Raw genomic sequence first — 25,436 nt, forward strand, 5'->3', positions numbered from 1 at the left:
TAGCATTTAACATTCTCTTTGGTAAATGTATATAAATGTTAGGTGTCTAAGTGGACCTAATCCTCAGTGTTTCTAAAAGGCTTGCTACTTCAAAACCTCACAAGAAATCCAGGATCACTGGCGTTTTGCTGAGCTCAGTCCAAGACTGGCATATGGTTTTCTCTTTGTTCTTTTGTGGACTCCTCAGTGACTCTTAGGGCAGTTCCAAGTGTGAACGGATACCTGTAGAGCCTTTAGACTATGCTATGTAATTCCTGATGGGTATGACAGTCTTGTTAATGAAAAACATAATTTATCATTTCAGATTGACTTACTAATGGGCTGTTCCATATCCTTTTGTCTTGGTAAAGCCTATTGATATTGCAACCACTAATGCTGGTAAACCTGAAAAAAAACAAAACAGTAATAACCATTAGATGCTGAGCAAAATATTGCTGTTCTGCCTGGACAAAAAATGACAGGGCAAGCTAATGCAAAATGGACAATTTTACATGGAATGAATCATTTAATGAAGCACAGTGCTATTGCAGGATTTGTTTTTCTGAAGCACTGGCAGGGAGGAGGACACTGTTTTCTGCCCACGGTGTAACACTTTGATGTAGCTAAATTACTGGTACATTTGACAGGTCTTAAAGTGAACTAGAAAGAGGCTTCATGAATGTTCAGTGAATGCTTTTCTTGTTTTATTTTGATTTCTTGATATTACATAACTTTGCTGAAAATCTAAAATTTTATTAAAACATATTTATAAAAGAATGCTAAAATATACACCAGCATAGCTTGAGCTTGAGATAAAGTGGAAAGGCTCCTAACATAGTTTTCTTTTTAGTAACGTGCTGTCTGCTATCTTTCAGATTTACTGAAGAAAATGATGATATTCTTGACATTGTTACTGTATAAAACGTTCCATTCCAATGATTCTGAGGAAATGAATTTTACGGACTTACCCCATCCAAGGCACAGGAAACGTTTCCTTATGAGCCGTGTCCTAATTTTTCCAGTAACAGCCATATATGACTGCCACGCTTCTGTCAAAACCCAACAGAATGAAGCTAAGAAGAAGAAGTGTAAAAATGCGGTGGTTGTGGTGCAGATGCCCTGCAGGGAGCAAAGAGAAGCTCATGCTGAATACTTAGGGACACTCATTTCTCTTTTCAATTCAAAGAGTTGTCATATTCTATCATCTTGACCTTTATCCTTAGCATCAACTCCCTCTTTGTGATCTGGTGGCCACAAAGAGAGAGAAAGAAAGAGAGAAGTTGATGGGGATTAGGCAGAAGAGGTTTTGACTGTTTTCCCAAACACTGAGTGTGCCAAGCAGAGACAAAGAGCACAAAATAAATCATGCCACCAGATTTTTCTCTACACATTTACTTTGACCAGGGATCATAATAAAGCCGTTGCGCTAAGCAAGTTACAAAGTTACTGATTATAAAATCTCACAGAGCTGAATAAAGAAAATGTGGGGATACAAATGCTCCTAATTGCCAGTTGTATTTTATTTCCCTCCATGCAGAAAGATCCTGACTGTAAATCTGAATTTTAGTCAATAGATTAAGTTTGATTTATTTGATTTTTTTTATTTAAATCTTATAGAATGTTAACGTATTGGAATATACTGCCTGAGATCTTTTTAGTCAGGTTTAAGTATCATAACCTTAACAATTACCCTGGATATTTTTTTATGGATGTCAGTCATTTGTCATCTGAAAAGTATTTTGAGCACATGTAATTGGCTTTCTTTTGTCACTGTAGGCCTTAATTAAACTTGACATTGTAGCTTATATAAATGAGCTTCTTGGCATAAATGATGATCTACCCTCCACTGTGTTGCTTGAAATGCCAGTTGCAGGCTATAAAATGCAGCGTGCATTGTACCCCAGAACCAAAACCACACCAGTAATGTTGAGAATATCCTTATCACAATTTATCCTTATCACAATTTGAAGTGTCAAAATTGTATCAAGGTTAAAAAAATATTTTACACACCCAATATTAACAATGCGAGATTGTAGTTGAGAAATGTAGATATTACTTTTATGATTATTTCTTTATGCAGCATACACATCTAATAGCTATCTTACATGCATGTAATAAAAGGCTAGTCAATTTTTTTTGCTAAAACGCCAGTTCAGAAAACTATTTATATATGCAAGTTACTAATTATATATAGATGCTTGCATATATTGTTGAATCAAGGCTGGTAGCTACAAAAATTTGGGAAGGATAAGATATATATGACACCACACATGTTTTTTAGTTCATTTTATATTCCTAATTACTTTCAGGTCTTTTTGTTTTGAATTTTCTATTGTGTTAATTTTCCCAGATTCTTATCTGAAATCAATTGTGTTGGTTCACTCCAATAGTTATCTCAAATACATAGCTGATATCTGACATTAGCTGATAGCATTAGCTGATATCACCCTATGAACTTTCAAAAAGGTATGCACTTGAAGAGTCAAAACTTAATGATTTCCTGCAATGGATTTACAGATGTGACAAACACCTTGTTTTCTAATCCTGGGTCAAATTGTCTGTTTAAATCTGGGGGAAATGGGTTCTATGTAATTATAGGCAAGAGTACTATTATTTAGTTTTAAAAAGCAAGGAAAGTAAACTGGAAAAAAATAGCAGATCTTGAAAATAGACTAGTCATTCCACCCTAGATTTTGCCATTAATTCTTATGTTTAGATGTCCCTAAATTATGTGGATTCGTAAAATCTATCCTGGTAAAGCCTAACTGATAGCAGTATTTCCTGTATATGAAAAATAAATACTTATTTAAAATGAAAGCTACACAACAAATATAATAGAAAATACAGAAATGTCCTTTATTTTGCTAGCTGGCTCATATGTTGTGAATTCCCACTATGTAACTTTAATTTGCTTTCCTATCAATGTTTTTGTAAAAGCTAGCATGTTCTGTTGGAATGAGAATTTGACAATAAAATGACTTTTGAGGAATAGTATAGAATCTTTCAGGGAGAAACTGCATAGGTAAAACACAGTATTACCCTGAAAAAAAAGTGAATATACTATTTCCCTTATAAATAAGGCAAATACAAACAAATCCTGATCTTTCTAGTGAAAACATTGCTAAGTCTTATGGCTGACTGAGTGCAGACTGTAGGATTTAGTTCGTAATTTATCCCCTGTATTGAAAGAAAGATAGATGATGATAATCTAAGACAAATGTGGACATGGCTGTTGTGGAAGAAAAAACTGTGATGAAAATGTTAATGATCATGCTGATCACAAAATGAGAAGCCAGAAGCAAGTTTTGTTAGAAGTGATCTGTGCTCTAGCTGGAATATATGACTGCTGATTATGACTAAGTCTTCTGAATGGCAGACAGGGGTCTTTAATGAACACCGATGGTAAGTCTGTAGTATCACTGATATAAAAGGGTATTTGCATCACATAACCATCAGAAAGATGCAAATCAGCCTCAAAACATCACCTAACAACTGCTGTGGGATGGTGATGACAGAATTACGTGCAGGCAGTGCTTGAAGTGAATTCAGCCTCCCTCCTTCCCCAGCCAGAAAAGCAGTCCTGGCAAATGAACCTCCGCTCTCCCAGGTATAGCCATGGGCTCATCACGGTTGACTAATACCCCCTGGAAATGTGGCTTTTATGTACTTCTGTATTCTTCCCCTTTGATAAACAAATAAACAAACAATGCTGCTCTGTCTGGGAAAGCGCTATATCTGGGAAGTCTATTTCCAAATAGGAACAAAAATTCATTTTCATCAAAGGCTGTTATTAAATGGGGCATTGAGTATCTCTGGCCAGGGAGCCATGATTTTAGCATTTTATTAGTATTTTTTATTTTCTCACCAGGTCATGGACTACTGGTCTCTCCCTGTTCTCCCTTGCCAAGGGACCACCACCTCCCCTCACCTTGCTGCAGCACGTGCAGCATCACTAAAACCTTGTGGCCCATCACTCACAGAAAGCCACTGTGTGTCAACCTGTCTGCATCAAGAGAGAGTGGTACACATCTTCCCCATTGTTTTAGGAGGAGATGTTTCTTATTTGTTTCTAATTCGTTTCTAATTCTAGTTTATTAAAACTCACTGAATTAATTACCTGTGCTGAGCACCTGTCAACTTGCAACAAAATGAATTTTAACCTCTTAATTTATGCACTATTTCTTCAAGCTTCTGAAATTAACTTAACTCTGTTACTCTAGCCTCCTCTTCCTCCCATTGCTGTTGTTCTTAGCTCCCCATATTTAATTTTAATTACAAGTGGGGGAAGGAAGCTTTTCTGTCCTCAGAATGCACAATTTCATGAGCTTTAATTGAGCTTCAAGTGTTTAGCTACCTTGAATATCTAAGTAAGACCATTCATCCCTTTTTAATAAACAATATACTACTGAAAGCCAGAGCTCACATCGGGTACCAAATTATTTCCTTCTTTCATTCTTGTAAGACACCCACTCCAAATGAGAGTACTGAAGCACAGCTGAGAAATGTAAAAAAATGTGCAAATTCAAAACTACTTATTCTAGTGATTAATATCTTTAATGTAATAATGATGAATAATATAGAGAACATTTATCTGTTTTTATGACTTACAAAAAGTGGGTCATAAATGCAACCTCAAAATAATAATTCATTTTTATTTTTGGAGCCTCTGGTTGTTGGCTTTTTAAACATAGAACAGTGTTCTTTTTTAATAGCAGTGTGAACAGATCTTCCATACAAAGACAAAGAGGGTTAAGTAAGGACACCTGATTTGTCTTCTTGCCCTGGAACAGGTTCTTTTTCCTTCAGCAAACTAGTTGCCTGTTTCTGGGTTCTGATAAATAGTAGAAGAATCAAAGCTACTGGAAAATGAACACGAAAAATGAAATCTGTATTGGTGATAGCAAAATGAATAGGGCTAAAATCCACTCAGCTGGATTATGTCATGAAGTAGAAATGAAAGCTAGTAGAAAATCATTTAAATAATAAAATTTCTTGGAGATTAAAAAAACCCTTGCCCTTGATTTAGCTCTGAGGAGATATGCCTAAGGAGTTAAATTAAATGGGTGCTAATTTTATTCTTATGAAGTTCGGACCATGCACTGAATACACATATAAAGAGCACTTAAAGACCACAATAAAGAATAAATGAAACAAAGAACAAACAAAGCAAAGAGAATGCAAAGGACATAGCAAAGAGCAGAAATATAATTCTATGTCAAATCTGGTATATTTTAGTGGCTTTTTGTGACTCTCAAGTCCTCAACTATAAAACAGTTTATCTTTTCCTTTAAATTAAAAATATAAATTCATAAAGGAGCATACTGCTTATTATTCTTTATTTACTTATTAATTATTATTATTTATTTTTAAACTGATTTGCAGAATACAGTACCTTTGTCTCAGGAACAGCAGACACTGTCAGACTACAGGGATACAGTATACTGGCCAAATAATCCTGAATTCTAGATTAAATACCAATTTATAGAGTAAAGTGCCGTGAAATAATACATGGACTTTCAGAGGCTGCGGGACAAAGAAGTGAAGTTTTGTATCTCAGGAGGGGGGCCGATTTTCAGTGACAAAAACATATGGCAAGGAAGGCTGTCTCTCCAGTTGCAAACATATTTGAAACTGTTAGGATTTTAAACACCTGTGAAATCATAGCTGTAGAATTTCAGGTTTCTCCTCCACGATCATTAATATTACTGGCACCATAAAGCTTTGAAGGCATAATTTCTTTTATAAAATCCCATGTTCTTTTCTTTTGCCAGGCTCGAGTACTGTTAACACCACTTCCTGTTCAAGCAAAGAATTCAGGAAATCTGATTCCCATATTGAAAATAGCACTATATTGGAAAGAATTGTTCTAAATTAATGTTATTCATATTTTAAACCAACAGCTATGAAACTATTTACTTTAATTAACTTATAGACAAACTTTCAAATGTTCTAAAAATCTTCTCCAGTGTCCTTAAAAGTTGAAGGCTCAAGTGGTTTAACTTCATTGTATTGTGTTCTGATATCTGACATGATAACCCAAAATAATTAGCATTTGACTTCATGAGCATTTATGTGAAGAGATATGCACAGTCAATTATTTTACTGCAGGATTCTATATGCGGTACCAGACAATGTGAATGGTAACATTTACTTGGATCTTTAGAGCAAGCTAATTTTTTAGTGCAACAGCAGTGGGTTTTGAGTAGTTATGTGATCTCCCCCACAAAGATAATGAGTGATAACTAAGGACACTCAATTTTTGTTCTTCTACTCAATCATTTTTGTTTGCCCACAACAAGCAAGATGTCTTTCTAGGTTCTGATAAATAGCTTATAAGCTGGTTGTAAATGACCCAGCTGTTTCTTCAGTTCCTTTGGTTTAGTTTATAACTAGTCTCACAAAGGACATCTATATCATCAACAGCACCACAATGCCACAGGAAGATATTTTCAGTATCAAGTTTTGATTTTTTTTTTATTTTTTTTTTGTATCATGCAAATTATCATACCAGTTGCTAAACTTTGGGGTGACTAAATGTGCCCAGTCTCTGGGTGCAGTGTAATTTGTTCAGCTATTTTGATTTAAGGTTTGTTTGTCTGTCCTATCTTGCCTTCTTTTCTGGAGTCTGTCCTCTTATCTGACAGTATAACCCCAGTGATCCTAGTGCAATGCTATAAGAGTGACTGAAAGAAAACTTATACTTTAAACTTCTTTTAAGTTTTTTTTCAAGTTTTCTCCACATTTGCACTTTCCAGACACACTTTAAATATGTCTTCTTATTTTCACCTAAAGTTTCTCTAGATGCTTTACTGACAGATTCAAATCCTGCTTCTCTTTATCCAACGTTTACCTCAAAGGTATTTCTGAAAATTACCTCTCTGTGAGTAAAGCATTCACAATCTTTATTGACACTTATGAAAATCAGTCAGAATGTCTCCCATTCTTTCCCAGGTGCAGAGTCCAGCAGTAGAGGTGCTGTTCATATCTGATCCACTAAAAGTATATGGAGCCTTCTTTTCAGCTTCTGCCCTTTGCAGTTACTTTTCTTCAGAGTTCTCCTTTGATAGTTGTCACCTCTATCACTCATATCATTAAGCTCTGCATTTAAATTTGATACCCTGGAGTTGTACTTTGGCATCCCCCAGTTATGTCTATAGAGAACTGCTGTTTTATATCCAAACTAATTCCTCTGCTAGTCACTATTCTTCTCCAGACTTTATAATGCACATAGTACAAAACCATTCTATCAACTAGATGTGAAGGGATAGGCTGCTGGTTTTTGGGATGGAAAAGAATTCATGAAAGCTGCTTGCTGCACATGCAGATCTTCCTTGCTCTGTCATATGGCAGAATCTGTCTACACTAGTTAACAGTGAAGGCATCCTTCATGCACTGGCACGTGATCCATGCTGTTAAACTGTTGGTGAATTCCTTGGCACAGTTTTGACCTGGGCCAAAAAATGCTCTCCCAGCCCAGGCCCACACACAGATTGAAGGAGAGCCTGGGCCAGGAACCCTGCCCGACAGTCAGCTTGCACACAACTGTCCTCCTGCCCTGGAGGGCTTGGTTGTAATGGATGCAAGCCGTGTTGTGTTAATTTTCCTCGGGGCTATAGAAATATTTGTGGCTCATTTTGGTTACTGGTTGGGATAGAGGCAAGAAATCCAGCTGGATAATTCATAATATGCTCAGCTATTACTAACATATGAGACAGTAAAATTCATTCCATGTTGTTTACAGCATTCTCCGGTGATTGTCAGTGCAATGCACAGGTTTGTAATGTGTTAACTCAGAATTGCTTTCTTGGTGGCATGCCTACTGTAAATTGAAAGCCAGTTGGAAGACAGTTCTCATACAGTTTCCTTATGCTCATACTCATTTTAGCCTTCCTCCTGGTTTGGATTGTTATTGTTAGGTTATATTCAAGCAAATGAGCTCAGCACAAGCAATATCATAGAACAGGTTACTCAGAGGCAATTTAATTTCTTCGATTACAAAGCCTGGCAAGGGAAGCTCTTCCCTTTTTGCCTTTGTGCTGTGAACATGCATATTTTTCTGGGCAGGCAGGAACTGAAGGAATAGGATCCTCTAATTGTTTACAGGGTTAATTCAAAAGTCAGTGGAAAGACTCCCATTAATTTAAGTGGGCTTTATATTGGGCATCCTATAGAATGAGAGATGAGCAGAGGCTTGTGATCTTGCATCTTATCCTGAATGTTTTAAATGTTTACAAAGTATCGGATGAATATTTTTCTGGTAAGTGAATATGGCCTACTTCACAACATGAATTTATTCTGCTGGCTTTGATGCTAAACACTTTAAACAAGGTAAATGTCAAATCTGTTAGGACAAAATAACTTAGTATTTTAACTATGTCCTCACATGAATGTGTTGTGAAGTTTATGAAGCTCAGAACAGCAGGTTTTCAGGCAGACATAAAAGAAAATAAGAAGCCCTTTACAACTCTGAAGCATAAAATCAATTTAAATACAAGTATTTCAACTTCTTCCTGACTAAATAATCTCAACTTGCTATCACTGTGTTCTAATAGTAATGTTTCGCTGTGCTAGAGAACACTCTCTCCTAGTTTTCTTTTTCTTGTATTTGGTAATTTTGTTTCTGAAAAATCAACCCTTTTGAGTGTAAAGTGATCATGCTCAGTTCAAGTAAAAAAGTGGAAACCACTGGCATGCTTTATTAAAACAACTTCTTCATTACTGAGCTATTGAGGTATGACAATCAAAAAATTAAATTGAAGGTGATGCTATCCTGAAAAATTAGTCTATAAAAATAGCTTTGTGAGGTTTTGCATTACCAAGTCTGAAAGATTTCTTATTTAAAGATGGATAAAATATAGATTTGTGGATAAAATATAGATTTGGTTTTTTGAATTGATGGGAAAGCAAAATCAACCTGGTCTTTGAAAACCATTGAAGAATTGAAGTTCTTATGTTCTTGCACATCATTGAGTGTAACAGTATTATAGAAGCAGAACTGAAGGCGCAGTGTGAACATAAGGGACTGGATTGATATCGATGAAAGTGCAATTTGGCCTGAAAAGTCTCTGCAACTGACTGTGACTCATAGGAAAAAAGAGAACGCACGCTGTCTCTCAGAATGGTTCTACTGGGTTGTCAGAAACAATTCTATTTGCTTGGGAACTATGAAGATTAAGGTGGTGATTATGGATAAATAATAAACAAGCTTCACTGATGTTACTACAGTGGTTTTCACGGTAGTTGTTTTTCAGGAACTGTTTTTAGACTCTGAAAATTCCATATTGGTTTTATGTTAAAGTACGGAATGTGCAGTGTGCTCTCTTAAATGAAGACAAATGCTCTTGGCAGGTTTGAAGAGATAATGAGATAACTGCATTAACAATGAAGCAAAAGCTGTTTGGCTATAACGTACAACAAATGTGCTGAATGTTCATTTCAACTTATTACAGAAAAATACCCAGATTTTTAGATCTCTCTTTGGGTTGTTGCAAATAGAAATATTTGGTTGCATTAGCATACTAATGGCTATACCTGTTTGGGAAAGAATGAAGTATACAACAGCCAACAGTCAATTAGAGTGATGAGCAACTCATGTGAGAGTGTTCCAAATGTTCTGAGTCTTCCTAACTTCAATTTATTTAAAAGTTCGCTGTGGGGGCTGCATGAATAGCTAGGAGCAATGAGCCAGGAATGATAATGAAGGGGTGGCTGAGCTAAGCACAAGGGTTACACATGAGTCAGCAATGACTGCAGCTAGAGAAAAGAGTAGTTCAGAGCACAGTTGAGAGGGAGTTCCTTGTGGAGTCCTGAGAAAAAGAGGAGGAGGTGTCCAGGCACTGACAAAGACAAGGAATTGAAGGACCTTCCTTGAAGAGATGGCATAACCTCATAAGAGGGTAGCAGAGTGGATACTGATATGTTCAAGACAGTGGCGCCTGATTTGTGAGACTTCAAATTCTTATAGGAGGATCCAAGTGCAGCCAGTGCAAACTGATGTCCTGATGGAAAAATAACAGGAACAGCCCTCATTAGGTAGATGATAGAAAATAATGCCATGTGTTGCCCCTCAATGCTACATGGGTAAAGATTTGTCAAATAATTTTTTCTTTTAGGAAAATGTGACTATCACTTGAGTATCTCTGCTCTTAAATCAGATCCTCTGTTTGCTCTATTTTAAATTTTTATCTCATTTACTAACAATAAAATTGCTGTAATTTTAGGGAGTTTCCACAGCAATCAAAATGACAACTAGAATGAGAAGTTCAACAACAAAGCCTGCAGTTGCCTTTCACTTAGTCTGACTGTGATGATTATAATCCTGCCATATGAAAACAGTCCATCTTCTTGTCTGGGATATTGGTGTCAGCAAATATTCCTTCTCTGCATAACTGTAAGAGTTCCATCTCTTTACACTATTGACTGAAACCACTGAAGCAAGAGCTTTACAATCCTATTACCATGTTACCATATGTCACCTACCCCTATTCTTTTGGTTTATTTTTTAATCACAGTTGTGTATGTAGGTCTTAAAAGTCTTCATGTAAGAATAATGATAACAGGAAAAGGACGATTTTGCCCTTAAAAGCACCCTGTTTCAAGCATGCCCAGTTTTCCTCGAAGGACAGTGTCTTTTAGGATTAGCAGTATGGAGACAGTGAGAAATGGTCCTTTTTGAGAGAAGCAGTTTACGTCCAAAATAGAAATAATCCGGGAAAGGGAGATTACTGTGGTCATCCAAAATCTTCTCATACCACATAACTTCAGGTTATTTTTCAAATATACCTGATAAGGTAAATTTTTTAAAGATACATTATGGCTACATCTATTTGTATTTGCAAATAAAATGGGTTAGAAAGCATTCACTCATCCTGCAGCCAGCTGGAATGATACAGCGTATGTCTATATTAGTAAATTTCTTTGTACTCCAAAATAAGGTGGTCACATCCAAACAGCCTGCTGTCACTGGTCCCTTGCCAATTCCAGCTCTCCCGAAGTCAGGGCATTGACTGGGATAATGCTAGTTAGTGTGGGACAAAATTGTGCCAGGAGGCGTGATAATGCTTCAAGAGTATGGATGACTTCATGCCAATGCTTGGGGTCATGCCCACCTACAGAGGCATGTAGAACATTTTGGCTTTGTTCTCTTATCCAGTAAAACATGTAGTGGGTTTGAGCAAATGCAGTGGGCTGACCTTGGCCAGCAGCTAAACAGCTACTTAATCACTTGTTCACTCCCCTCAGCAAGATGGGGGAGAGTATCGGAAGAGCAAAAGTGAGAAAAACTTGTGGGTCAAGATAAAGACAGTATAATAAGTGAGGGGAAAAAAAAAAACCTGCACCAAGTGATGCAAAGGCAATCACTCACCACCTCCCACCAGCAGACTGTTGCCCAGCCAGTCTCCAAGCAACAGCTACCTTGGAAAGACTACCCCCAGTTGTATTGCTGAGCATGTTGTCATATGGTATGGAATATCTCTGTGGCCAGTTGAAGTCAGCTGTCCTGGCTGTGCCTCCTCCTAGCTTCTTGCCCACCGCTAGCCTACTCAGTGGCAGGGCAGCTGAGAAACGCAGAAGGTCTTGACGCTGTGTAAGCAGTGCTGAGCAATACCTAAAACATCAGCATTAGCAACACTTTTAGTCACAAATCCAAAACACAGCACCATATGGGCTCCTGTGCTCCATCCCAGCCAGACCCAGTACAGGAACGTAACACTGAACCCAAGTGGAGTGTGTGTGTGTGTGCATGTGCGTGTGTGCCTATGAAGACAGGATAACAGGCTTTTGCCTCTGTTCATATAGCAGTGTTCATATAACCTACAGACATACACACACAGACAGGCACTTTTTAAAAAAATGATGTAAATGCACCTGAAAGTTGCTAATGGGATACATATGTGTACACATGTGGACTACCAGTTTTTACTGTTTCATTTAATTGAAAATCTGAATACTTTTTTTTCAGAAATAAGTACTCTTTCCCTGTAGTATTAGAATCAGAGCACACACTGTCACACTAGAAAAGCAAGTGGAGGTAGAGAGAGCCTTGGACGGTTTATGCATTGCAAAGCAAAATTTTCAGCAGATAGAAGACAGAGGAGATTGCTTTACATCTCTATACCAGATCCTGTCAACCTGTGTACCCAAGAGTGAATGTGGAGTGAGGGGTGAACAGAATCTCCAGTCTGGGCAACTGACAGTGCCCTAGCTCATGCGCAACACAGTTAATGCAAACATTATACAAGAGCATTATGAATCATATTAATTCCTCTTATGATCATGATATTAATTTGTAATGCCTTTAATGCATTAGCCATGGGTTGTTTCAGAGGCCATCCATCTCTTTCTTCACTTCATATAGAGATCCATGTAATGGCACTGAAGCTGCCTCATCTATAGGGTGAAATTTCAGCTGGAAGAAAGAAATTCCTAATAGAGGGCTCTATTTTATGGAAAACACAGCTAAAGCAATTAGGCTATAAATTTAAAGTCCCTCTAAATACAGGAGAGGGAAAATATTGCGTAATTATGGGTTTCTAATGATGTTAATGGAATCTCAGCAATTTTCATATGGAAGAAAGATTGTATAGTAATGGATGCATGTGCATACTGAGGAATTCAAAAGACACAGTTCCTCGGTATACTTTGCATCTCAGTCTAACCATCAGTTCTGGTCATTGTATACCATGAGTACTGGCATGATGGGTAATTAGATAATTTACGGAAGCTGAAAGAAAAAAGCAACAGTATCCACAATCAGAGAAGAGCTTGTGACCATAGATGTACATGGAAAATTGACTAAGAATGGGAAGGAGAACAGTAGGTAAAAAAGTCAACTTCTCCACTCAGTTAATATTTTGACATTAGCTTCTGTTCATTGCTTGCACAAGAAAGCAAAATGTCAAGATTTTTTTTTTTTCTAATAAAAGGTGAAACCACTTATGCTGCTTATACCTTTGCATTGTCTTCCAGCAAGTAGGAAACTCTGTGAGGTATCGCATTCATCCAGTTCTCTTTATCTGCTATGTTAAACCAGCAGGGTAAAAGGTTTGTGGTAATGACAAAATAATATTTATGACAAAGCACTGTGGAATCTTTCACAATGATTTCTTTAGCATGATAATAAAAATTTGTAAAGTTGTGATTATTAAAGAGGAACACTATAGCAGCCTGTGTGTTTTAAAGGAGCAAAAAATGAAATGGTTTTGTAGAGGGATCAGATGCAGCAGGAGGAGTTAAAACTAGTAATAGCTCCACTATCATATTACTTCAAGCCAGATTCCTCAATGAAGGAGAACACCAGTCTTTCTGTTGGCCCTGGCTTGCCTGTATTCCACTTCCTTCTGATTCTTCCCATGGAGCCACAGAAAAGGGTTAGCTGAGTTAGACCATACTTGGAATGTAAGGTGAGGTGAATCCACTCCTGTCCACACAATCTGGAGGAGCTGGGACACCATTACTATTTGGATTCCTCACAGATACCAGTGAGTACAAGGTTCTTTCTCCTATATGCTCTAACTATACTCTTCTTATGGCAGTCACTATAAGGAGTGTTAGGACCCCAAAACTCTGCAAAGCCTCATATATACTGGTTTCACCTTTGTTTAACTCCTAGGGAGTCTAAGAACATGAACATCCTGCTGGAGAAAAAAAGGGTTTCCAAATGAAGAAGGAAAAATTTTGTGGAGGGACACTGGACAGAGAACACAGATTTCAGCAGGATAAACTCCAGAGCGAACTAGGGCCTAGCAACATGACAGCTTTCTCCAGGTGGGCTTTAGCTATGCTCTTAAAGAGTTACAGTGTCTCAAAGTTTGCTATTCCAGAGAGAAGAAGGGAACCAGAAAGGCTACATGCTCCGTCTGAAGAAGGTCCTACCAATTTCCAAGCTGTGGACATAGAAGCAGCAACAACAGGAATCAGGCAGTGTACAAAGCTCCCATTATGGACAAAAAGTACTTTATTCTTCTTATTTGTGTATTTTTCCTATCAAAGAAGATGGTCTGAGATTCACATATTTATTTGGGCTATTTATTCTTCTGCTCCACTCAGAACAGTGGCCACATGCACATGCACAGGAAAGATATTAATGCTTGGTAAGAAGGTGATTTGTATTCCCTAACGAGGTGTGTGAGATCATTGTATGAATGAACATATATTTTACCAAAGAGAGGATAGACTTAAATAAAACTACATCTTTATTGCTTTGGGTCTAGTGTTTTGAACTGTATCTGCTCTGCGCCTGACTCAGACTGCAGTCCCCTTGAGAGAGGAGCCCCCAGTGCTCTCCCTCAGTGTTGGTACAGAGCTGAGCACTCCGGGGCACCTGATAAACATGATTGCTAATAACGTAATCACTCAGGACGATGCTTTGACAGAACTTTAATTCTAGTAGTGTCTTTACTCCAGGAGATTTAATATAGCTTTGGGGATAAGTACAGCAGTGAAAGCCAGGTAGGAAAAGAGCAAATGCATTTCTTGAAGGCTAGTTTTATATATTAGTCAAAGGGCAAACAGAACTGCTCAGTTTACAAAACTGCTAATTTATCTTCATCCCACATACCAGAAGGACTGATTTTGCAGTACTACTCACCCAAATCTATCATTTCTTAATAAATTACTCATGTGTTTCTGACTGCCTCTTATAATCGATTTTAGCTTTAGTTAGCTTTAAGTGTGCTTCTATTTCCTCGTTCTTTCCTTCATTAATATTACCATCTCAATCCATGCTAGGCACACCGTTTCTAAAGATAAATTATTTTCAGCCCTTGAAGGTAGTAATGCTTTGACGGCTTTATGGTAAGTGCTTGCTACTGATTACTTTAGAACTACTGTTGAATCGACTTCAGCCAGATGAGGCGGATATTCTGTGGCTTTTTTTTCCTCTCTCCCCCTCTTCTCTAAATAAATTTGCTATTTTTAACCATTAAAAGTAATTTTTAAGAATATTTTTTACTATTTTATTCTACATTTAGTTGGCCAATTGTAAGACAACTTTCTGTCTATATGTGGCACAAAAGCATTGGTTGATATTACTAACGGAATTTTTTTTTAAACTTTTCTGGTGAGAACACTCATTCTAATTACTCAATTGATCTCAATAAAATATCACCATATAAATTTCAAAACTTCCTCTTGTAGTTTCTTATTCTAAATCACAAACCATCGAATATTAAATTTTCAATTAAAGAAATTGCAGAGTTTATAATATTTGTGAGAAAATTGCTGGTGCTTAAAAATATCAGCACACTCTGATGAAGCTGAAATGATGACACTTTGGCTTCTATCACAGCACTCTGTTTTTTGCATGAAACATAACAGCCAACAGGATGCAGCAGATCATCTGCAATTTTGTCTGAGTGTTGGATACACATGAATCAGTCTCATCTCTGGTGCTTTTTAAAACTTACTTCCAGTTATTGTGAGGGGCTGTAAAGACAAACGACTCTGCTCAGGATACAAATAATGTGATTTGCATTCAAATAACATTTAAGTGTTAGAACTAGGATGCTCAACATATTACTTTATTTTTATGTCATTGATACATCACAAAATTGAAATGTGGAACTCACTGCTTTAGGATTTGAAGGTAGCCAAAGAGATAAATGAGTTTAAAATGGATTAGAGAATAGGCTGACTGCTGGATGCTTTGGATGCAGTCCTGACTCAGAAAGTCTTTAAATTGCTGACTGCAAAAAGTTAGGAAGGCATATCAGAGATAGGATCATTCATTCCCTGTTCCTGTACTCTTCCCTATATGTCTGGTTAATGCAGAGAGCACAGTGAATAAGACAGATCGCTGAGCTAATCCGATACTGCTGTTCTTATATTCTAAAGCTGTCAGGTAGCAAAATTATACAGATAATTTTAAAAATTAGGTCAAATCATGAGAGATAAGAAATCTGCCAGTGTGAAGAAAATCCCTTTCATCTACATAGTTGTGAAGAAGAACAGCACTCCTCTGTTGGTCTGTTTACACAAAGGTCCAAGAGCCTCAGCAAAACTCTTCTATGCAGGTAGCCCAAAACAGCACCAGCTGCTTTCACTCCTATACTGCCCAGGAATATCATCCCCACTTCATTATAGCCATCACTCTTCAGTCTTATCTTTTTTTCCTCCGATAAAGAATGTTAAGTTTCAGACCTACCATTCTTACATGAAATATTTTGATTTAATATAACTGAACAGGATTTTATAAAAACAAATTTCGTCTACTTTCATATAGGTTTCTTTTTCTCTGTGAATTTAATGGCCTTTTGAGGCAGGCAGTTTCACAGTTCTTAGGGTATAGTCCTGTTTCCTGCTTGTTTGTGGGCATTTTTCATACAGCAACAGAAAAGAGAGGCAAGGATATAATAAACCAGAAATGCTCTATTGTAAACCTTCCAAATAAGGAGAGCTTAGGTATAAAGTATAGTATCAGAAACCAGTTGTTAAGGTACTGAAAATTCGTAAATCTACCTCTACAATCAGTGAAACTGTTAGCTGGCTGGCAGATCTTGGATAATATTTTTCTTTTCCTGTGTGTACCTGCCTCCCCTCAACTATAAAACAGTAATGATGACACACACATCACTCTCATAAAACATTCAGACTCGAAAAGGAAAAATTATATATCTATGCATATTTGGAGTAATTGGATTTCAAGTTGAAACAATCTTTTTTTCTTAGTAATTTTTTCTCAAAGAAAAGGAAAGAAGTTTAGTGGAATGTCTTTGAAATATCTCTTAAAGGGAAAGGTCAAATATAAAGCAAACCAACACCTACTCTTCCAAGCTCGACAGATGTTTGTATGTGGACATTATGTTTTCTCTTTCTATCAATATCTGTCACTCAACAGAATAATGCAAGAAGGGGGAGAGAAAGACAGAGATTTTTTAAAAAATCTAAATAGGCTAAAAAATGTTGCCATAGAGGCTGATTCAGACACTATAAAAACAGCTCTATATATTGTTGATATCATTATTTTGCTTTCTGGTATTCTACGTGACTGCAGCAGACAGCCTCAGCAAGATGTCCAGAGTCATGAAAAGCAAAGTAGCAAGTCCATGGAAGATCTCCCAGGTTATTTTGAATCTGTGGCTATCTGCAAATTTGGGTTAAATTACATGATTCAAAGTCTAGTAACATAGCTCCTGGAAGCCAGGCCAAGAAATTTGGCTCTTTACAGCTGTTTTGTTGTATAGAGGTATCCTGGCAATTATAGAAATTCTCTTCTTTTAAAATGAAAAAGAAAAAAACAGCAAAATCACTCTTCTGTCCCTTCATAATCACTGGAGTCTTTTTTAGGGACAAAGTTGCCGTGCTCTTTTTTTAAAATTATTTTGTGTTTGTGCTTATGTTTTTTGGTGGGTTTTTTTTTGTAAGTTGAAAAAATAAGTAGTATTCTTGAAATTGCTGACTGGAGATACATATCTCTTATAGTCTTATTACACATTTGTAGCCAGTAAAAGCTATCTGGAGTTTTTCTTTTTTAGCAATGTGAGTTTAACAAATTGATGAACGGACATTAATTAAGGATTAATTTTCTATTAACAGAAATATTGAGTTTTCCACTCAATTTTGACATAAGAATCATTGCCAAGTCTTTCTTGTATGTGCTAGACACATTTCTTAGAATTCTACTCTTAAAAATGTATTTCTTTTTATTTCATTTATAAAATAAGAAGTTTTTAGGAAAGGAATGCTTCAGTCACTGAAATAGACATCTTCAGAAAAACAATTCTGATACCAATAAAAGGGAGTAGCGATATATATGTCTGTAACAAAAAAGCACAAGTGAGAATAATTGCTCTACTGCTTCCTGCTCTTCTTGTGGCTTAACCCCATTAAGCAGGACCATGTGAGCCTTGCACTTGTTTAGTTTATCCTAGCCATTGGACTGGTTCACCTTGTTCTAATCCTATTTTTCTAGTCCCTGGTTTGAAATTGATACGACAGGTATACGTATACATCACTTATTCCAGAGGTGAGGGATTTGAGACACATATTTTGTTGCATTAGAAAAGCGGAGAGAATTAATGGAATTATATCTGCCAAAACATGGTGATAAATTTTAATGAAATAATCTTCCTAGTGCAACTGGAACTGAATGGGCCAGATCTTTGCTCTCTGTGTGCCTTTTTGTACTGGCAAGGGAATCATTCACCATAGGCTATTCTAAAGCCATAATACTGACAGACATTTCATCCCCTTTCCCTGTAGTGTTGAGGTTTGGTCAGGTTAGGTTTGCAAGGCTCATAAGGCCCTTGGAGCTGGGCCTGGGTTAGAGCTTCCTGCTAGTTACAGATGGGCTTGAGGGCAAAGCTCACCCTGGTCAGCAGGTTTTGCCTGTTTTGTCTGGGCAACAGATTAGTTTTGACTGATATTTTTGGTGTTGGGAAATGTCAGTTTGACCACCAGAAATGAGCTGTGTCTTTATATCCACAGCTGAAGCGGTGGGTTGGGTGGGTGGTCCGTGCAGTTGTCCAGAGGAGAGGACTCCAAACTGCAGAAGGGTGAGGACAATAGCAGAAGGAATGTCCCTATTTAAGAATTTTTCAGCTGAAGCTCAAATATTAGGCATCTTTGTTTACGTGGTCATCCAGAGTGACACAAGGAGTGGAAATAATCATGCTGACTAAAGGAGGAATAAAGAAAAAGAAACCTTGCCACTGCTGCAGAGGTGAATGAACAGGGAAAGAGGAATCTTCTGAAGGAAACTCAGCTCCAGCTCTCTGCAGTAATAAAGCCAAGAGTACAAATGGGTGTGTGATAAAGGCCATTGCGAGGGCCTTGCTCCATCTAGAGACTTCAGCAGCATCAGCGGCTTGTAGTATAGTTGGCAATATCAGGCAAGCGTTCTGATGTATGCCACAGATGACATTGCTGAAGACCCTATGTGTCCCTTCCCAGAGTGACAATGGAAGAAAAGGATACAACAAAATACAAGGAACTTTTCATATTAATAGGCTAGGCAGAAAGAATGTTAGATTTGATAAGGCCAAGCTTATTGAAAGGTTCCAGGAGCAGGAGAGGGAAAAAAAAGAGCAGCTTTTAGCTGCTGCAGTTCAGTCTTGCTGAACCCTGCAAATACAGAACGTTAAAAGCAGACACTAATAAAAGACAAGATAGCTGATAGCATCAGAGATACTAGTTTGCCAGCACAGCTTTATTTAGACCCAGATCTCACACTAGGAAAAGTGAGGTCTCACGAAGCCTTAAAAAATAGCAACATAGTTTACATGTTAGCAGCGTAACAGGGATTTTATCAGGCAATATTGAGGAAAACAGAAAGTCACAACTGTGAAAGAATTAACTGAAGCCCATCAGGGAAGTTGTGCATTTGTAAGGACAGGCAGACAAGAACATGTGCTGCCTGTAGCTCACTGGGCATTAATTTGAATGCCAGTGGCCAAAGCATTATCACAGTCAGATGTTAGTATAGGTTCCTGGCAAATCCACCTAGCTAAAGAATCCGTTTCATTGTACACCTGCATCAAAGCCTTTGTCAGGAAGCTGTGCATCTAATGGATGTTCATCGTGGATCTTCACCACCTGAGCACCTCCAGAACAGTCATTCAGACTGTCAAATTGCCAGTGTCTTTCCACTCTCCTTAAACAGAACTGGTTGTGGCTCAGAGACAGTTTCATCTGGAGTTCTAAATATCTGAATATATGACCAGGATGTGTACATTCACAGCAGAGATGTTAATGAATATGGTAGATTAAGAAATGTAGATTTGAGGTCCAACAAGCTGATATGTCTCTGAATAAGAATATGAATTTGGAAATTCATAAGCGTGACATGAATAAACAGGAAATTCAGCCACTTTTAGATGAACGTCTAGTATCCAGGGTGTTTCTAATTTAAGACGATACCTAGTTATGACAAATAAATGGAGAATTTTTTACAGACTATTTTTAATTCTTACATTTATAGAGTCACATACATGACTCTAACAAGCCACAGGAAAATACAAAATAAAAGAACCATTCTAAGATTCTTTATGTTTTTTTACAGAGTTATTCTATAAAAACAGCAATGTTGGGCACAGCTTCTTGTGGTCAGCATGCCATAGACAAACACCAAACAGTTGGAAGAAGACCAGGCAACAGTTATGGCCATATGAAAATCCTTTACAGAAACTGACTGATAATCTCAAGTGGAAAAGGAGACGTTTGCAGGTGATTTTTTTCCTCTTGCATTTTAACATTGAAAAAGCCATAAACACTTGGTGGAATTCTTGGGTTTGAAATTCTCGCATGACATTCTACATTAGACTTCAAGATTTTGCCTAATTTTTTTTAGCACTGAACACAAAGGCAAAAACACTCATGACAGCAGCCACTATGCACTGCTTAAGTTAAGCAGCTACCAACAAAAGAAGAAAAGGCTTTAAAGAAAGATTTTCAGGTCTACATTGACCTTGTCCTGGAAATAATCCCAGCATCTGACAGTTAATTTCAACAAATTAGAGATGAACAACTAATGGACTAGACTTGCCAGAAACCTGTCCAACTCTGCCAAAGAGGGAGGTATCAATGAAGTCAGCATCTAACAAACTTACTATTGTATTGGAAGGACTGAACTGATTTTCACACAACTGATGGCCAAATTTTGAGGAGACAGCACTGTCTAATCCATATTGTACTTCAGGCAGAGATCTCTTCCAAAATTTGAGTGACACAAGGATGCAAGCAAAGTCAGTGCACCAAGAACAATAACCTGTGTGGTAGCTTGCTCTAAGTGAGTTCAGACTAGGAGAATAAGGTGATGAATGTAGGCAAATTAAAAATATACCTTACCAGATTCTAGAAAACTCTTTGACAAGTGGCATGTAGTGTTTTTAGTGTTGTTATTTTAGACTTTGTTTTGGGGTTTGTTGTTTTGTTTTGTTTTGTTTGTTTGTTTTGTTTGTTTGGTTTTTTTTTCCTAAGAAGAACATATGAAAGTTCCTGTAGCAGTGACTTTGTCAGATATATCAACTTGATTACAGTTTCAAGACCTCATCACACCATATTATACCAAAACCAAGTCAATATTCGCAAAATGCAGGCTATATTTATACTACCAAATTAAGCAGGGCCAGGCTATGGGTCCAAGCACCTGGCAGGTGATTACCCATACTGCTGAGCTGCTACCACGACCCCTGCCATGGTCTCTGCCAAGCAACATCCCCCTGCGCAATACCCATCACGCTGCATGGGACAGCACAGGCCAACAGGCAGTAGGGATGCAGCCTGCCTCTTCTGGAAGGCAAGAGTTTATATGGATTGTCCTCAGGGCCAGAGAACATTTCCTTGCCCATTTAATTATAGATGGATAGACAAAGCCACGCAGTTTCTGAAATCCTTGTAACAAAACACAGATCTCATTTTCTCTCTCGAAAATGTTCTGATTAATGCTTCCCTTACTGCCTGAAAGCTTAATTTAGAAGTAAAAAATTGCAGAAAGGTTTCTATAATGTCTTTTTGCTCAAACATGCCTGGGTACCTATTATATGAAATATTACTGGTGGTCCCTCTCACCCCTGCCTCATTTGTGAAGTGGGAAAACTAATACTTCCCTCCAGAAGCACTGCCAGGACAAATCAGTGGTGGATGTGAAACTCCCAGACACTGAATTATGAGAACCACACATACCTTTGATTGAGTCTGAGGATTATATGGAATTTTAAGACAAAGATCAAACTAAATGCATTTCTTAATTATCACTAATATCTTCATGGAAAATGTTATAAAAATAGACAGCTTACTTTGTCCTCTTCCACAGACAAGCTGTCATGAAATATTTTATCTATATATTACATTTATATATTTTAATAAATAGCTTTTATAGTAAAAGACTCAGATTCTTTTTCAGTTTTACAGATTCAGGAATACTAACATTTCTATGTCTCCCCTTACCTTGACTTTGCATTACCTGTGTGTGTTTCAGCTAAACCTGGAATCTTTTCATATTTTCTACTACTTGAACCTCTCCAGCCCTTGCATGCCTTAGTACTCATCCATCCACTTGATGAATAAGCACTAAGTGCCTTTGTATATATACATATATATTTTTTACACTTGCTTAATATGAGTGCAAAGTGGGAGTAAACACGGTTGTTCTGGGTTTGTGGCACTTAGACCCTCTTTGCGTGGGAATAAATGGTTACATGGAATCTTTGGCAGTAAAGAGTCAAGCCTTTTATTTAAGGCTTCCAAATAATTCTGTGTCAAATTATTCATAGTGTAGTACTTTCAACTAAAATGTTTTGGATGTCCACAATGTATTTGGCAGATCCCCATAGTTTAACAAGACTTTTTTTTCACCCCTGCACAGTCGTGTGAGATTACTACAGAATTAAATAGGGGTTGGGAATACAGCAAACCTCACAGTCTGAATTCTTGCAGTTTATTACTCTTCATAACTGCTGATATTATACAAAACGTATTAAGGTACTAGTATAGCAGCAATTAAGCCGGGATACTATGCAAATGTGCTTTGACCTTTCCTATTAAAATATCAGGGATCAATTATTCTCTTTATTCACTGCAGACAGAACAAAAAAATCTTATATGAAAGCAGGAAAAAATTAGGTCATCTAATAGGAAAAAGCTTTTGGTAATGTAACACATTCCATGGGCATTTACAGAAGCACCAATATTAAAAAATAGACATTGTTTCTACAGGTGATGATTCAGGACAAATAAAGTCATTCCAGGTGCAATGTGATGGATAAGATGATGTCAAACAAAAAATTGAAGAAGTATCATTAAAGTCTTTATATAAGCAGTTGCACGTAAAACTGTCTTAAATTCTGCAGTATTCTCCTTGTTTGAAAGCTGTTCTCTATATGTGAAATGAATGACCAGTATCAGTAACAACTCACAAAAAAGCAAGAGAGTAAGCAAGTCAAAGTAGAGACAAGAATACCAACTCTGCATCTTTAGGCTGAACTTTTCACTGATATCGCTCTGCACCTCTAGATGCCAAAGCACCTTTAATAATTTGGTTGTGACTTTGGAAAATCTGATGTGCCCTCCTGAAATACACATGTAAAACTGCTTCTTTCTGGAGGGTGTGTATATGTGTGGGGGTATGGGTGTTACCTTTGGGTTTGCAAGAAACTCGTTTCTCTGTACTGGTAGATGGACCACTGTTGTGTCAGATGGCTCTGTTACACAAGAAACCCAGGAACACTATTTCTTCCTCTTCTACATCAGTTAGTTTTGCTTGAACTCAGTTGCTGGTCTAGAAACTTCACATTTCAAATTACATTATATTCTGTTAATGCAAAAGTTTCATGTACAGTAATTGAAAACATATCCCATTTACTGAAAGTAAAGTGCGAGATGACTTAACACTAAAAAGTACACTAATCAAAGTCACTTGGCTATTATTGTTATTATTGGTTATTTTATGCAAATACAGTTCCACTCCTACTTCACCTGACATTTCTATCTCTTATGTCTAGAATTTTATATTCTCTATTCTCCACTGCATATAGAAAAATATAGGCTCATCTTGAAGACAATAAAAATTGATGTCTGGCTTTGGGCACTTCTGATACCTGTATGTTCTCAGGGGTTTAGTAATGGTTTAAAGTATTAACATAATTCTATGTGCTTTTTACATCAACATTAACTTTTTAGTTGAATTTTATGCTTTTTTCTGTATTTTTAATTACCTTTCCTTTAATCTTTCTAGGTTTTATTTAACTTCTATTGTTGTATTCTTTCCTTTATTTCTGTTACAGCTATCAATCTCCTCTGAATAGATTCTTCAGTATTGCCACTGTCCTTTTTTCCTGTATTATCCTTTTAGTCTTATTTGCCCCAGGCATACTCCTCTGTCATACAAAACCAACCTTAGTATGCATCAAGGAACTCTCAGATCCTTAATCAGTGAGGGAGATAGCAAAGAAAGTGTGTATTTGGGTATTTTTCTAAAGACAAAGAACTCATCTTTTACCATGCAGGAGATATGACCATAAGCAATCCAGTCCTGTAATCATTAAAGAAGGGCAACACCCTGTCACTCTAATATTCTGTCCAAAAAGCCTAAGGCTTGCATATTCTGCTGCTAGCTGCTACTTGTTCTATGTGTGTTATTGTATTCGCTCCAGAAACCAGGTTCCGTGAATGATGGATAACACATCACTGCACTGGGTGCCAAGTCAGCTAGTCGGTGTGTTGGGACTCTTTCTGTTTTAATGGTCCATCCATTTTACTTTACATCTTATTCCCTGCTTTCACTAGAAACTCGAGTTTCCCCCATTCTTAGTGAATACTGCTGTCATCATCCCATGTTAGACTTCTTTCAATTGTGATGATTACCTTGCAACTTAGGTTGGAGTTTAGGCTGCTTCTATTCATCTGGTTTTGGTTGTTTCCTAAGTATTGGCTTGCCTTGTGGCTTAAATGCTAATGTATGTGATGTGCTGACATTGATCAAAACCAGAAAGAAAGCATAATGGTGCCATGACCTTGCCTCAGAGTTAGAAAACTTGCATAATGTATTAGAAAACTGCACAGATAAAACTGAACTTTTGTCTAATCTATTAATTATACTGCTCTGAGGTTAAGTTGCTCCGCACTCTATTTGTGCAGGTTAATTGATAAATCTAAAATAATGCAAGAAACAGATATTTTTTTTTCCCCCAAAAGAACTCCTTGTAGGACTCTTTAGTTATATAGAATTATAATGGAATACATAGAAAGCTTTTTGGTCTTAAAAATACAATACATTTATATCTTATTTCTTTAAAAAGTTCAAAAACCTTAAGTTTACTTATTGATCAGAATAGGTTTTTTTATACAACAAAGAGTCTACACAACGTTTTGTAATCAGCACTTTACTAAATGATGTAAATCATACACTGTAAGATAAATGGCAAATGAGAAGTGAAAAAATTTAATACATCATATCATGTTCTGTACACAGCAACTCAGCCAAACAAATGTGGACAGATAACAGACTCTCCTTTTGCTTTGTAAACAGAAAGGTGGGCAAATAGTGTTCAGACTGACTTGTACAAAAAAGATGCGTACTATTTCACACAGATCACACCTGTTAAATTTTGGCTTTGGTGTTGTAAGGCCCTTCAGTTACTCCTACCATTCAACTGCTGACTCTAAGGAAAACTACTTAACATGGTAAAACTTCAGAGGCAGGTATGATCAAGTCATTAAAATATTAACTGATAATGTCTTTTGGAAGTGTATAGAGCAAAAATATTGCCCCTCTCCCCCCCACCCCCCGAGAAGAAAACCCACATTTACTACTTAGTTATTATAAATGATGAGCTATGATGAGGCTTACTTTTCCCTCACCAGATGAAACCTGAGCTAGGAAGGCCAGCCTGGGAAATCTTGTAATGTCATAATTTCCAAAAGACCGTATTTTAAGCATTGAGTTTATCAGTTTTAACTTATATCTTACTTATGTGAGTGATGTGATTTTTTTGTAATGACAGAGATACAAGGGATATTAC

General features: G+C 37.1%; 1 protein-coding gene across 6 annotated transcripts in view; it reads right to left on the reverse strand.

Moving 5' to 3' along the window:
* The window catches only part of ADGRB3 (adhesion G protein-coupled receptor B3), a 465,784-nt gene that overhangs the window by 44,939 nt on the left and 395,409 nt on the right, over positions 1-25,436 (reverse strand). For all 6 annotated transcript variants that reach the window (XM_009475647.2, XM_087776085.1, XM_087776087.1 and 3 more), the window contains 2 exons: positions 948-1,098; positions 315-384 (listed from right to left, as the gene is read on the reverse strand). In XM_009475647.2, the coding sequence (XP_009473922.1) occupies positions 315-384; positions 948-1,098 (221 nt within the window). The remainder of the gene's footprint in view (positions 1-314; positions 385-947; positions 1,099-25,436) is intronic.

The sequence above is a fragment of the Nipponia nippon genome, unplaced genomic scaffold (genome assembly GCF_047370975.1).
Source record: "Nipponia nippon isolate SJK-2023a ecotype South Korea unplaced genomic scaffold, ASM4737097v1 scaffold_4, whole genome shotgun sequence".
Taxonomy (NCBI): Eukaryota; Metazoa; Chordata; class Aves; order Pelecaniformes; family Threskiornithidae; genus Nipponia; species Nipponia nippon.